Below are 13,555 nucleotides of genomic sequence, written 5' to 3'. Positions count from 1 at the left end.
AGACAGTCCCTCTCATTCCAGATATTACCCCTCGTGTCACACCAATGCTAATGTGTGTGGGACTAAGCGGACACAAAAACACAATGCTGTTTGGATTAAGTCACTGCAATGACAAAAAAACAAAAACAAAAAAAAGACAAAGGCCTGGTTGTGCTTCACAGCGAACAAATCTCTCTTCATTAACACAATCGGTGATCCTTGAGCTGCAGCCGTAGCAAGATAATACCCCAATTAGACTGCTGAGCTGATTTATTGGCTATAGGTGTGCACACATGCATGGTCCCTGAAAACGCTGAGCCACTGGAACGACTGCACAACAAAACAACAACATAAGGCTTTAAATCACAAATTGAGATTTGACTGCTATTTTTAGAAGCTACTGTTGCTTTTTTTCCCCAAAATCCTAAACAGGGTCAGTGTACAGTAGACACATCAGAGGAGGAAGCAACGGCAGTCTGCTGCAGCGTTAAAACAACCTGACCTAGTCAGCACACAAAGCTTCTCTGAGCAGAAAAGGGAACATAATTGTATTACATTAAACACCCACTCCAATGAAAGTTGTGATTTTTTGCCATTTTTCTGATGATTAACCTTAAAATTGCATTTCTGAGTAGATCTTTCTTCAAATAATTCCGAATCAGGAGCAGACGGAAAAAAAAGACATTTAAAAAAAAAAAAAGGGTGTAGTAGTGATGTATAAATTATGCTGGGTGGGCCACAATCTTCCTGCTACACCCAGGAATGGAGAGGGGAAGGGGGGGGGGGGGGGGGGGCTGCTCTGTGCAAACAGTCCCGCCCACAATTCAGAGGTGAATTTTAAATGAACTACTGCTGCTCTGCAGAAACTATGTCTTAAAAAAAACTACACTTTTTTTGGATGTTGCCTAAAAACAGCATAATCATAATTAATAGACCACTTAGAACACTTTTAGAATAAATCAGAAGATGACTGGAGGGACTTTAAACATTAAACTGTACCGCTTTGAGAAGATCAACTTGCTGAGAGTTTAACATTTCCAGAAGGCTGCACTACACGTGAATGTGCTGGAGTGCATTCAGAAGGAAGCAATGCTATTTTCTATTTGTTTTTTCTACTGGCCTGTTTGCTATTTTCTACTGGCTCAGCACTCCTGTTGATGTTTTACTTAAATGCAGTCATTAAGCAGCTGTGTCTGCCAGAGAGAACACATTTAGCATCACATTCAGGGTTAACAAACATTTGGCGATGTCCAACAAAGATGCAAGCTCCAGAATCATAATTTGTTTTTTTGATAAATGACAAAGAAAGAGTGACTACAACTAATGCTAGCCTTGTTTTGACTGCTTTAAAACCTTCCCTTTTTCCCAGACCAAAAGAAAAACAAACCTGTTTTGGCTCTAAAAAAACATGCAGCTTGGATTTTTTTTAATTTGTTCAATAGATCAGTTTTGCAGACAAACATATCTTTGCCAAAAAAATCTATATTCTTAAATGTCACAATCTAAATCCACCCTTTGCTCACAGGCTTTCATGCTACAACAGCTGGAACGTTTTTGCAAGTCTGCAGGAAAACTTCGGTGTGAATCCGTAAACAACATTTTTTTGTTGCTGCATGACACAAAAGCAGACAGACCGCTGCAGAGAGGGAGGTGGTGGCATAAAAATATTGCAGCACAGAGGCCTGCTCATCAAACAGTCATCATCCGTCTTAATGATATCAATCCGGCCAAGTGCCCATTAAAACATTAACTGAGGGGAGAGGCCCTGGGCTGTGAGGGGCACTGACTCATCTGCAGTGCATGCAGGTGCAGAGTGAGACTCACTGCAGCGAAAGGCCCTTCCTGCCTTAGATTTCTTACATGTTCGGCGCAAAATTCAACTCATACAACACTGTTAAATAATTTGTTTAGTTGCACTCATTTTACATACATCTGTACATCTTGGCTTTGTGGACCTGGACCCCCCCAAATATCCTAGTGCTGTAGACTAGAAGGTTTAAAACAAAAAAACAAAAAAAAAAAACAGTCTGAAAATGATATGTTGCAACACAACACAAGCGGTTCCAACTGAAACTAGGTTTGAAAATCAATATTCAAATCAATATTTACTTTGTAAAAGACGAGCTCCTCACATGCAAGATGGTTTTTTCTGTACAGCAATTTCATGTACTTCTTTTCCCCAGGCCAAATCTGCTTGCTTTCTCATTGGTCTTTTGTTCAAGAATTCATAAATGTATTCATAAAAACACCACCTCTTCCATTAATATCAGTTATTTATTTGAAAACGGGTTTTTAAAGCCAACAAATTTGTTTTCTGAGCTGAAATATATCATATGAATCAATATTTTATTGAACGATGTGGTATTTTGAACAACATTCCAGTTCCCAGTAGGTATTCCGTTCCCATTTTTCCTCACTGGTGTGGAAGTTCTGAACGCACCATTGAGCTCAGGGACTGTTCCCAATTACATAATTACCTAGGTGGGATTTTTTATGGAAATGGGGAAATAAAATACACACCGTTAGCGCTTCAAGGATTCTACACGAGGTGTAAAAAATAATTACACGTGTTGCCTGAAAAACCTCCAATGAGACTTTAGTGATTAAGCTTGTAAATAAGCTATAAGGCCTCTTATTCTGCGTTTTTAAACATTTGATGTGTCCATACAGGCATCTATAGGACTCACAGCTTTTCTGAAGTCTTGTTTTGAGACATTCAAACGTTGAATTAAAAGGTCATTGGGAACACTTAAAATGGATCAAAAGATGGTGAGAGAGTGACTTTAAGTGTCAAAAGCCTGACCCACTGCATCACAGACTACATCAGCTTCTGTGTAGAGAACACTGTACCAACTCGGAGGGTCTGGTGTTTCTCCAACAGCAAGCCCTGGGTGACCCCTGAGCTGAGAGCCCTACTGAAGGAGAGGAGGAGGGCTTATGTTTCAGGGGAAAGAGAGGAGCAGAAGAGAGTTCAGCATGAACTCAAATACAAAATCAGACAGGCCAAGAACAGCTACAGCAGGAAGCTGGAGGAGCGGCTGGAGAACAACAACGTTCGAGGTGTGTGGAGAAGTTTAAAGACCATCACTGGTCACGGACAGAGAGCAGACACGGTGGCATCTGATGAAGACCAGGGCTTGGCCAACGAGTTAAATCTGTTCTTCAACAGGTTTGACTCCAGCCCTCCCCCCCTCCGCTTCACACATCTCCTGTCCAGCAGCTACACCCACGCACTCTCATCAATGCACACCACCCCCATCCACTGCCATACCATCTCTGCCCCCCACCTCCACCCCCCTTTGCCTCACTTCTGATCAGGTGAGGAGAGAACTGAGGCGACTTAAGACCAGGAAAGCTGCAGGGCCAGAAGGCATCGGACCCGGACTGCTCAGGGACTGTGCTGACCAGCTCTGTGAGGTGGTCACTTACATCTTCAATCTGGGCCTGAGACTGGAGACGGTCCCGGTCCTGTGGCAGACCTCCTGTGTGTTTCCAGTTCCTAAGATGGCGCACGCTAAAGAGCCAAACCACTACAGACCAGTAGCCCTGACCTCCCACTTGATGAAGACCATGGAGAGGCTCATCCTCAGCCACCTTCGCTCAGTGGTCAGCACCGCAATGGATCCGCTGCAGTTTGCCTACAGGCTGTCATCTACCTGCTGCACCGAGCGCCAACTCACCTGGAGGACGCCGGAAACGCTGTGAGGGTCATGTTCTTTGACTTCTCCAGCACCTTCAACACCGTTTGGCCAGCTCTGCTGAGAGAGAAGCTGGAAGGGGCTGGAGTGGACGGACGACTGGCTGCATGGACGACCGACTGCATGGACGACCGGCTACCTCACCAACAGGCCACAGTATGCGAGGCTACACAACTGTAGGTGGTGGTTTCCAGCACCGGACTCCTAAGGGCAGGGTGCTCTCACCGTTCCTCTTCGTCCTCTAGACTTTTGACTTTACATACGACACCGGCAGTTGTCACCTCCGGAAGTTCTCTGACGACTCGGCCATTGTTGGCTGTGTGTTGGGGGGGGACGAGCTGGAGTACAGGTCATCATCATGGACTTTGTGGACTGGTGTGAGCATAATCACTTGTGCATGAACACCAGTAAGACAAAGGAGATGGTGATTGACTTCTGGAGGAGAACATAACAATGCACACCGGTGAGCATCCAGGGCTCGGACATTGAGGTAGTGGACAGTTTTAAGTACCTGGGTGTTCACCTCAACAAGAAACTGGACTGGACTCACAATACTGATGCCCTGTATAAGAAGGGCCAAACTCGCCTCCACCTTCTGAGGAGACTGAGGTCCTTTGCAGTGTGCAGGACTTTTTATGACTCTGTGGTAGCCTCTGCTATCCACTACGCCGTGGCCTGTCGGGGAGCAGGCAGCACAGGCCGGGACAGAAAGAGCCTCAACAAGCTGGTCAGGAGGGCCAGTTCTGTCCTGGGCTGTGCACTGGACTTTGTGGAGGAAGTGGGTGAAAGGAGGATGTTGGCCAAGCTTACATCCATCATGGTGAACACCTCTCACTTACTACATCAGGTAGTGGAGGCACTGAGCAGCTCCTTCAGTTGCAGACTGTTACACCCTCCATGTAGGAAGGAACGGTTCCGCAGGTCATTCATTCCAACAGCTGTTAAATTGTACAATGCCACAGTTTAAATATGCATGTACAAAACCGGTTATCATGCATCCATAGCCCATCTGAATATACTGGCTTTTACCTTATTTTATTTTATTATTACGTATAACATATGTTAAGTCGTAATAGTGTATATAGGTGTAGATTCTTCTTTTTGTTTAATGTTATTACTTTTTCTATTTTTCCACATTTTAAATACCCTTTCATTCTTTTTGTACTGATCTGCTGTAACAATTGAAGTTCCCCAACGCGGGATCAATAAAGAACATCTTATCTTAAAAAACCAACAGTAAAGGAAAGACTTTCATTTCAGTTAGAAGAGATGCAGAGTCCTCATCCCTGAATTATAGAACTAGATCTGCAGACTCTGATGCTTCTATAATTTAGGAAAGCCAAGTAAAAGAGCTGAAGTGGGCTTAGTTTTGTAGTTTGTAGTTGATCTGAACCCACATACACATTTGTCAAAGTGCCTCTGAGCACGACGATGCCCATTGCTCTTAATGAACAAATACGTATTACAAACATTTTACATTTTTTGAAATCAATTACTAAAATTAGACGACTTTGAGCAAAAACAGGCACCAAATCCCCCCCACAAAAAATAAAGAGAAAAAGAAATGCAGAGAAAAACAGCAGCTTGGATGAAGAGAAAATACTGGAGAATGAATAATCAGGACCGGTCCTATTCAATCAACAGCATTTTAGTCTGTGCAATAAATGAAATATATACCAACAATAAGAGCCCAGTGAACACCCCCTTATCACATAATCTGTTATTTCAGAAAAGAAAAAACTATTTTATTCTGTTCAAAGATGCAGGAGCGCCCGTGAGCCTTCAATATAGCTTGTATGTATCTAATTCAAAGTAGAATTTAGTGGATCTCTGCATCAGCCAACACAGACATTTAAAACTTTGGAGCATGTCCCCCTGGATCTAAAATGAAACCTTCAAACCAAGTGTTGCATAAGACTGAGCTTCTCTCTGATAGACGAGAAACTGGGCCGAATTAAGAGAAGGGTCTCATTAGAAGAAGCAGTCGGAGAGACGATCTTTTCATCAGGAATTACTACGGAGAAGGAAAGATTGCAGAGATGGAAGAGAGAACACTGATCTGATCCTGTTTTAATGAAGCCTTAAAGTGGGAGAAGAGGAGCAGTGACAGACAGGAGGCCTCTGAAGGTGGGGTTATAAGGAGGAGAGATGTGTGCTCTCACATAACCAGCATTGAAATTGAAATCAACAATCATCCCACTTAAGGATTTTATTCATCTAAATTCTCCGGTTAGCTTTCACGAGTACTTCACAAAAAAACCCAAAAAATAAATAAATTTGAATTCGCTCAAGGTTTGATGAATTTACTTAAAGACCAAATGAAGCGCCCCGCAGTCCTACCTCTGGTTTGGGGACAAAGGCCCGGCCAGGTATGGTGAAGCAGTTGTGCACAGTACAGAGATACTGAGCCATGATGGAGAGACGGCTCCTCTGCCTGCTGCCCGTGCTGGCCGTCAACCTCTGCAAGGACACCACAACTCCTCTGACCAACAAGCTCATGGGCACCAAAGCATATGAAAGCAGGAAATGAGCAAGAAATATGACATGAAAAACATTGTCAAAACAAAAACCTATCTTTACTGTGTCTATGTGCTGTAGTTTTATTGTAAAGAGATTAAAAACTGAAAAACGAAGCAGAAATGTTCTTATTGTAAATCAAGTTATAATAAATATTAAACATTGCTCTTTCCTTTTTCATTTCTATGTTAATTGTTAATGATTGTCCAAAGTTACCCACATATGCTAATTGAATGTGGTTTGAGCATCTGGATTTGTACCATTTTGTGTACTTTTAAAATAAAAAAAATAAAGGGAATATTAATTGACATTTTGAATCTTTTGAAATAGTTTCAAACATTTTATCCCTGCTGTTCTTAAAACCTACTCCAGTGAAGATCTACAGAAATGTAAAAACCTTAAACTTATTGTATAAAAAAAAGGTGGTTTTTTTGGCAGTCAAGTGAAAGTACAAACTTTGATCTGCACAACACAAGCACTGAATCCTATGTACCTATATTAATCCAATGTTCAATGTTGATAAATGTTTGATTACATTAAACACTGATAAAAAAAAAAATTGGCCAGTGTTATTTTGGAATGTACTCCTTATAACGCTGCCACATCAAACAATTACTGCAGATAGAAGTTCATAAAACACCCAATAGGTGGCAGTATAAACTGACAAATGGCATGTGAATGTTACATTTTGTTAAAAAAGTAGAGCGTGAGCATAAAGAGCATACAGTGTATACATTTTTCAAAATAAAATAATAAAAGACATCCTGATGTTTAATGAACGTTTAAAAAGATATACACATGCAACAAAGAGAGGCAGCAAGGGCAACGGAAGAGATGGAAAAGAAGCTGGATGCTGCACCTCAGGGACTGGGATTGAAGCCTTCTCTTAAAGCAGCGGTACTGGTGACCTCTTATGATGACCGATCAACACAATCCCATTCTTAATTGTGATTCTTTGAATCGTGACAAAATGTAAGACACGTAAACATTGAATGTATTTTCATTTTAAGGTATGATTCGATTAAATGTCAGTTCATTTTTTACGTTTTCATTCCAAAAACAATTTTGTTTGGTTCTAAAAACGCTAATCACATAACTAGCAGTTTAGACTGAGATAGTGTTTCTCAAGTATAAAAAGGCTGAATGAAAATAGTCATCAAAATTTTAAATGTTTTGCACTTTAAGTTTTAAAATTTTGAAGATATGTTTTAATAAACTTAAATTTTAAAATTTCAAGCTAAAACTTTCAATTTCAGACAACCATATTTTAGCTCTTCATGTACCTAGGAGAAAGAACGCCAGTATAACCTAAAATCTGACTCCATTTTTCCTTATTTTCTAGCCTGTGCTTCTTATATGTGAAATCAGGGTTTTTCCATATTTTGGCAGACATCACTCAATGCCTGCACTTACTGACCTCTGCCACCTCTTTCTGGAAAGTGAGCGTGAGCCGAGTGCGTCCGAAGGCGAAGGGTCCTGTCCTGTTTGCAACGTTTTCCAGCCACTTGATGATGAGGGGGGTGGAGACGCTGAACGGCAGATTCCCGATGATGTGAAGGTTTGGTGGCTCTGTGAAGGCCCACACATTTGTGTGTACATACATTTCAGTCACACTCATTTAGGCTGCTTTGTAAACCTTATTCCCTCCTCTCACCTTGATCCCATGGCTTTGAGATGTCCGTTGGGAATCCGCGATCCATTCTGTATGTGAGGATGTCACCGTGGACGATCCTCAGCTTGCCTGGTGCTGCCTCAGACAACAGCTGTGGGAATGACATTAAACTGAAACAATCTAAAAAGGCGCCTACATCAGCATAGACATTAGTCACTCTGCAAGCAGCTAATGAGGCTGAATTCAAAAAGACTGAGACTGCTGCAACCGTGTAGCAGTCTCAGTATGGCTGTGTACCTTCAGCCCAGGGATGAAGCGTGAATCTTTCTCCACAACAAGCAGATCTGCAGCTCCAGCATTGAGGATAGAGCGAGTGATTCCCCCTGGACCCGGACCCACCTCACATACGTGGGCGTTATTTAAACAGCCCGCCTGCCGAACAATCTTATCTGAGAAAAAAAAATAAAAAAATAAAAAAAGAACATCTGATACTTATGATTATATTGTGCTGATTTTTCTGTTTAAACTGAGATTGATGTCATTCATTGTTTTATTACTTGTAGGGGTCCTTGTGATGAGCTGAGACACATCAATTAAAAAGTCACCTTGCTGAAGGACAACGGAGCAGATCAGGCCTCCACTGCATCACCGATAATTATATTACACTTTTGGCTCTCCAGGGTTGCAAACAGTGGAGTAGGTCAATTTATATTAGCAGATCTACTTCAGCTTACCCATACAAAACAGCCTGTCAGTGTTGATCTTTGCAAACAAGCAGATACAGGCTTTGAAGAAGGAGTACTGATCCTACAGCAGTGTCTAAACCAGAACTGTAAAAAGTGGCCGCAGGGAACATAAAGGCAAAAAGTGCAGCCGGATGACTAACCGGTAAGCCTCAGGTCCAGCAGGAAGTTCTGGGACAGCTGCTTCTCAGCCCGAAGGTTGTACAGCTTTATCAGTTCACCCACTGTGGGCAGCGGAGGCAAGCGGAAAGATGCCACTTTCTTTGCCACTGCCATGTTAATTCTGAGGAAGAAAAAAAAAACACAAATTAGCGAATGTACCAAAAAGCATTCTGAAATTTTTCTGTGTCAACTATAAATGAAAGTAATTTCCGTTTTTCAATTAAATACTGACAAGAAAGTTCACAGATTTTTGTGCAATCTGCAGATCTTAATGTTTGATATGAGCCTTTCTAATATTCCCACGTGACATGAAATTAGAAGCTTCTTAAACTGTTGTACAATTGAAAATAAAGATGTTGGGCACCACCCAGTGGTAATGTAGCAGCATTTAAATAGAAAACCATGTTTAACCCTTCTGATTGCATTGTTTTAAATTATTCCCAAGCAAAAAGTAGTATTTTTAGTGTACTACAAACTTAGTCTGTACTGAAAGTGAGGCAGTATACTTGACATTTACTTTTTTTAAATACTATCTATATATTGTAAACTTAAGTTGAAATGTTCAAATTAATTTTGAAGAAATCTTTAATTATATTTCCGATATTAAACTTGCTATAAACTCAAGTATGCTTAGTTAGTAAAATAAACTTAGAGAGTATACTTCTTCAGCTAAGTGAAGTTCATAAAAGTTTATGTTGACATATTTTCATCATCATTTACACAGATTTAAAAAATTACAACGGCGCTTGAGTTTAAAATGTGCAATAATGTAACATTTAAAAATGGCCTAAAATTATGTTAACGTAAAATAAACAGCCAAGACGTAATAACCAACAAACGCCAACCTTGAGCCTCAAGCTCACGTTGACATTGATTGCAACAACTGACAGAGCTAGCTTCTTTATGCTAATGCTATGTTAAAAACCCCGCTTCAATGCTACTGACGCAAGAAAAACCTCGCGCTGTTTCAAGGAATCATTTAATGTGGCACTTATTGACAAAATGAGCACAATGAAGAAAAACGAAGGAGAGAAAAGAAACAGTCGATTCACCCACGTTTCCAAAGTGCATTCCAGTCGAGTCAATGAATTTCCTCCTTCGTCATCGCGTTGACGCACGCTTATCCAATAGGGTGACGAAGAGAATGGTTTTAACCAATAGGATTTTAGGTAGGCGTAGTAGACAGCTGTTTTACTGTTGATGTAATACCGGGTGATTGCCTGCAGAGAGCAATATTTTTTTTTACAGTACATTGGGTCAACTTTGACATAAGAAAATAAAATAGCACAAAGGAGTGTGCAATTTTAGCTGTAGCTCAATGTCTGTTTTTAACACCATATCATTTCATGTTTACATCTTATAAAACTGTAGAAACTGCCGTAACAACTTAACTATAATTTTAGTTATGTTTTTCTTTGTTAAGCTCAAAAACAATAACTTATTGAGGTTTTAACTGAATACCAGCGTCCATTGTTGATGCATATAATACCTCCTTTGGTTTCTCACAACCCACGCTGCGTCACAGGCGAGTTATGACGAGCTTGACTTGGAAATACCCAGAGCCTCCAGTGTTTAGCAGATGACTGGCACTTCTGTGTAGCACTGTGGCTGGCCTTGGAAGAAAGTCCGTCCATAAACTGGGAAGACAGAACAACATTGTTAGTTACTGCAATTCATATGGGGTGTGTTTGAAAGAAGAAAAATACCTAATAAGACGTGGTAAACCCTGCAAAGGCCAAATGATTTAATGCTCATACCTTTAGGATAGTTAGCCTTTAATTGGATGCACAAAAAAGTAAATGAAACTTTCTCCAAATCTGTAAATCCCACATACAATACATTTCTATTCAAATTACATCTAGAACATGTCATAGAATTTAGTCATTATTTCCACTGATTGAAGTCTCTCCACTTATGGTGCATAAAATACCCTTATAGTGTCACGTTTTGAGAAAATTTTGATGGATTGCTGTTTAATAAAGGCCCATAAACAATCCTATCTTGACTAAATTTATATTATACATTTGTGTCTGTGTCAGGACGTGAAAAGTTGGACACATTTGTTTATCATTCTTTCACAAAAACCTTTGGTACAGAACCACATAAGAGGAGCTTTGGTATTCCAGCAAGGAAATTCCTGTGGTAATGATTGAGACCTGGTGATACATGTTTTGTGGTATTTTTGTGGTAGTCTGAAATTTGTTGGCCCTCATTTTAAGGATAATTTACCATAAGACGTTGAGTCGTTCTCTGGAAGGGCATGTCTGGCTGAGATTGTTGATGTATGCTGAATGTATTTAGGAGAAAAGGTAATTTCCCACTTGTCTATTTTCAGATTGGTTTTAGAATACTAGTTTAAAGATAAGCATCACTTTGTATCTTAACAAGATGGAATTACTTTAAGTGTAATGTTTGAGTGTGTCCTGATGAAGGCATTGATGTTTTACAGATACTGAATAAGTAGGAATCATAAATCTCACTGAAAGTCCAATTTTTACAATAGCTATTAGTAATAATGAACATCAAACAAACTACTAAACATTAGCTCAAAAGTTTTCTAAACCTTTTTTTTTACTTATTGTGACAGTTATGCAGATTTTGGGAAGTTTTTCTTCTAAAATATTTTTAAAGTCTAGTCAGGAAAATGTTGATCCAAGCAAAGAAAAAAAAAACATCAGTAGCTCTAATAAAAAAACAAGCTTTAGGCATATACATAAGGGTATCTAAATTTACCATCAGTTTAAATAGTACATATTTCCCATGAGCTTAAAGAGTAAAAATCTAGAAAAGTACCACAGGAGTGGAACATTTTCTGCATACTTATAACTTTAATTTATATTTGTCCATTTTTGAACCTACAAAAAAAAAAAAACATCTTCCTCTTGACTTTTAGCTTCTGCAGCTCTCCTGAAGTCTCCCACTAAAAAAATAATGCAGGATTAGTGCTTGATCCCAGCGTCAGTGTCAGGAGGCCTGTGCTTCTATGTATTTAACAGCAGTCCAACAGTAAGTAACATTCTTGTAACTTTTTGGCACCTTATTAAAACAACCAGTAAACCTGGCTGCTCTATGCTGCTTCATGGTCTTACCCCCCTTCCCCTCCTATTAACACCCTCCTACCCCCCCCTCTCTCTAACGTCCCTCTCTCTTCTTCCCCTCTTTCCTTTTCCGTCCGGTCCAACACCAAAGATTTTCAAACATGATTGAAATTAATAAAGTTTGGCCTCAATTACAAAAGGGGTTTATTCAGACATACCTTTGGTTTGTCTGAAGATGAATAACCCCTCTTGTTAAAATAAAATATGTCCAACACAAGAGGCCCTCAGCTCTCATCTGTTTGCCTAGCTGTTGGACAGGACAAGTTAAAAAAAAAAAAAAAAAATTAAAACTTGGGACACAATTTCAGCATCCAAGAAGATTACAAAACAAACAAAAAAAATCATTTTATTTATTGTGAAATACAAATGAGATCATGGCGTGTTGTGCAAGGGATTGCAAAGTTTAAGTATAATGCTCGACCAGATAGGACACTTAAAAAAAAACTGAAGAACTATCTGAAATTATTATGTTAACAAAACATTAAAAAATCATTTAAAATATTTGGTTTGACAAACCAATTCTTGTGGATTATTTGAAAATGTACGGTCAAAAACTACGGTAGCTTTTTTTTTATACCAAGTGCTATTACACAGTCAGCTGATCCTCGTTAATCGTTGCATGTTAAGGTATAAAGATATCCCTATCTTAACAACATCAGAAAAGAAAAAAGAAACTACTTTGCTTTTTGCTGTAGTTGCACAAACCCCCCTTTTCTAAAATTTTCTGAAATGCCAAGTGACTGTGGTTAATGACAAAATAGCTCACGCACAAAAGGTCACCAAAACATTCAGCTTGTTTGTGGTCCGGAATTATTTTCATTCCGGCTTACTGCCCCATAACATGGGCTATTAACATTATACAACGCCTTGTTAATTAAAAAATGAAAACTTTCTCACCGTTCCCTATACAGCTTGATTTTTAAAGAGAAACATTTCGCTTTTTGTTCTATGCTGTTCTTTTGGAAATAAAGAACAAGTGGAAAATTGGTCAATGGTTGAGCAGAACCAGTAAACCCGACAGAATAAATCCTAAGACAAAGCAATACTAAAGCTGCTGACAGCTCACGGCAACATTTTATTCCCCATCTTGTATTAATCAGATGTCAGCGCCGTTTATTCTTCTTGCATCATACAAATGGGCTGTTTCATAACAACTGCTGACTCAGTGGACCCAAACAGAACCACCTCTCAGAGGGCATTGCATGTGAAGAGCGAATGTCTTTCTCATTGAATTTCACCACATGACTTCATTTGGGTGTGGAGATCATGGCCTTCAATCAAAATATCCTTATCGTGACCTCAGCTTGGAAAGATCATCCTCGTTGATACCACATGTTGGGGAGGAAGACGCTTTTCAAATACAAGTTTTTATTTTATTTTATTTTATTCTCTTGAGCTATAGCTCTGATTCACTACAACACTAGACGCACTTTGTTTTTTTTGCATCTTTGGGAATTAATTTAGTCTGACATACATAAAAAAATCTTGGGTTGAAAAAAGATTTCTTTTTTTTTAGGTTTTTAATTTTTTTAAGGTGAAGAAAAATTACATCAAGATCACAAACACACAAACAGATCGTGTACATTCAGGTCTGAGTTGTGCCACAAAATACTGACAAACAGTGTTTTTATGTGTCCACATCCTTCTGACGTAACCATTCAGGGAGTCTGTCTGCAGCGCGCTCTGTCTCTTGTTTGCCTTGGCTTCCATTTCAAGATAAAAGTGTAATTCTGTCAACCAAGTATT

General features: G+C 39.6%; 1 protein-coding gene across 3 annotated transcripts in view; it reads right to left on the bottom strand.

The window, feature by feature from the left end:
* Nucleotides 1-9,979, bottom strand: part of tfb1m (transcription factor B1, mitochondrial) — a 37,105-nt gene extending 27,126 nt beyond the window's left edge. For all 3 annotated transcript variants that reach the window (XM_004082631.4, XM_020713393.1, XM_020713394.1), the window contains exons 1-6: nt 9,768-9,979; nt 8,693-8,832; nt 8,104-8,255; nt 7,849-7,957; nt 7,612-7,763; nt 6,018-6,137 (exon numbers count right to left, since the gene is read on the bottom strand). In XM_004082631.4, coding sequence (XP_004082679.2) covers nt 6,018-6,137; nt 7,612-7,763; nt 7,849-7,957; nt 8,104-8,255; nt 8,693-8,832; nt 9,768-9,964 — 870 coding nt within the window. In that variant the 5' untranslated portion in view covers nt 9,965-9,979. The remainder of the gene's footprint in view (nt 1-6,017; nt 6,138-7,611; nt 7,764-7,848; nt 7,958-8,103; nt 8,256-8,692; nt 8,833-9,767) is intronic.
* Between the last annotated feature and the right edge of the window lie 3,576 nt (nt 9,980-13,555).

This window comes from Oryzias latipes, chromosome 22, assembly GCF_002234675.1.
Source record: "Oryzias latipes chromosome 22, ASM223467v1".
Taxonomy (NCBI): domain Eukaryota; kingdom Metazoa; phylum Chordata; class Actinopteri; order Beloniformes; family Adrianichthyidae; genus Oryzias; species Oryzias latipes.
Note: the sequence above shows the minus strand (reverse complement) of the source record. Positions and strands in the feature narration are given on the sequence as shown.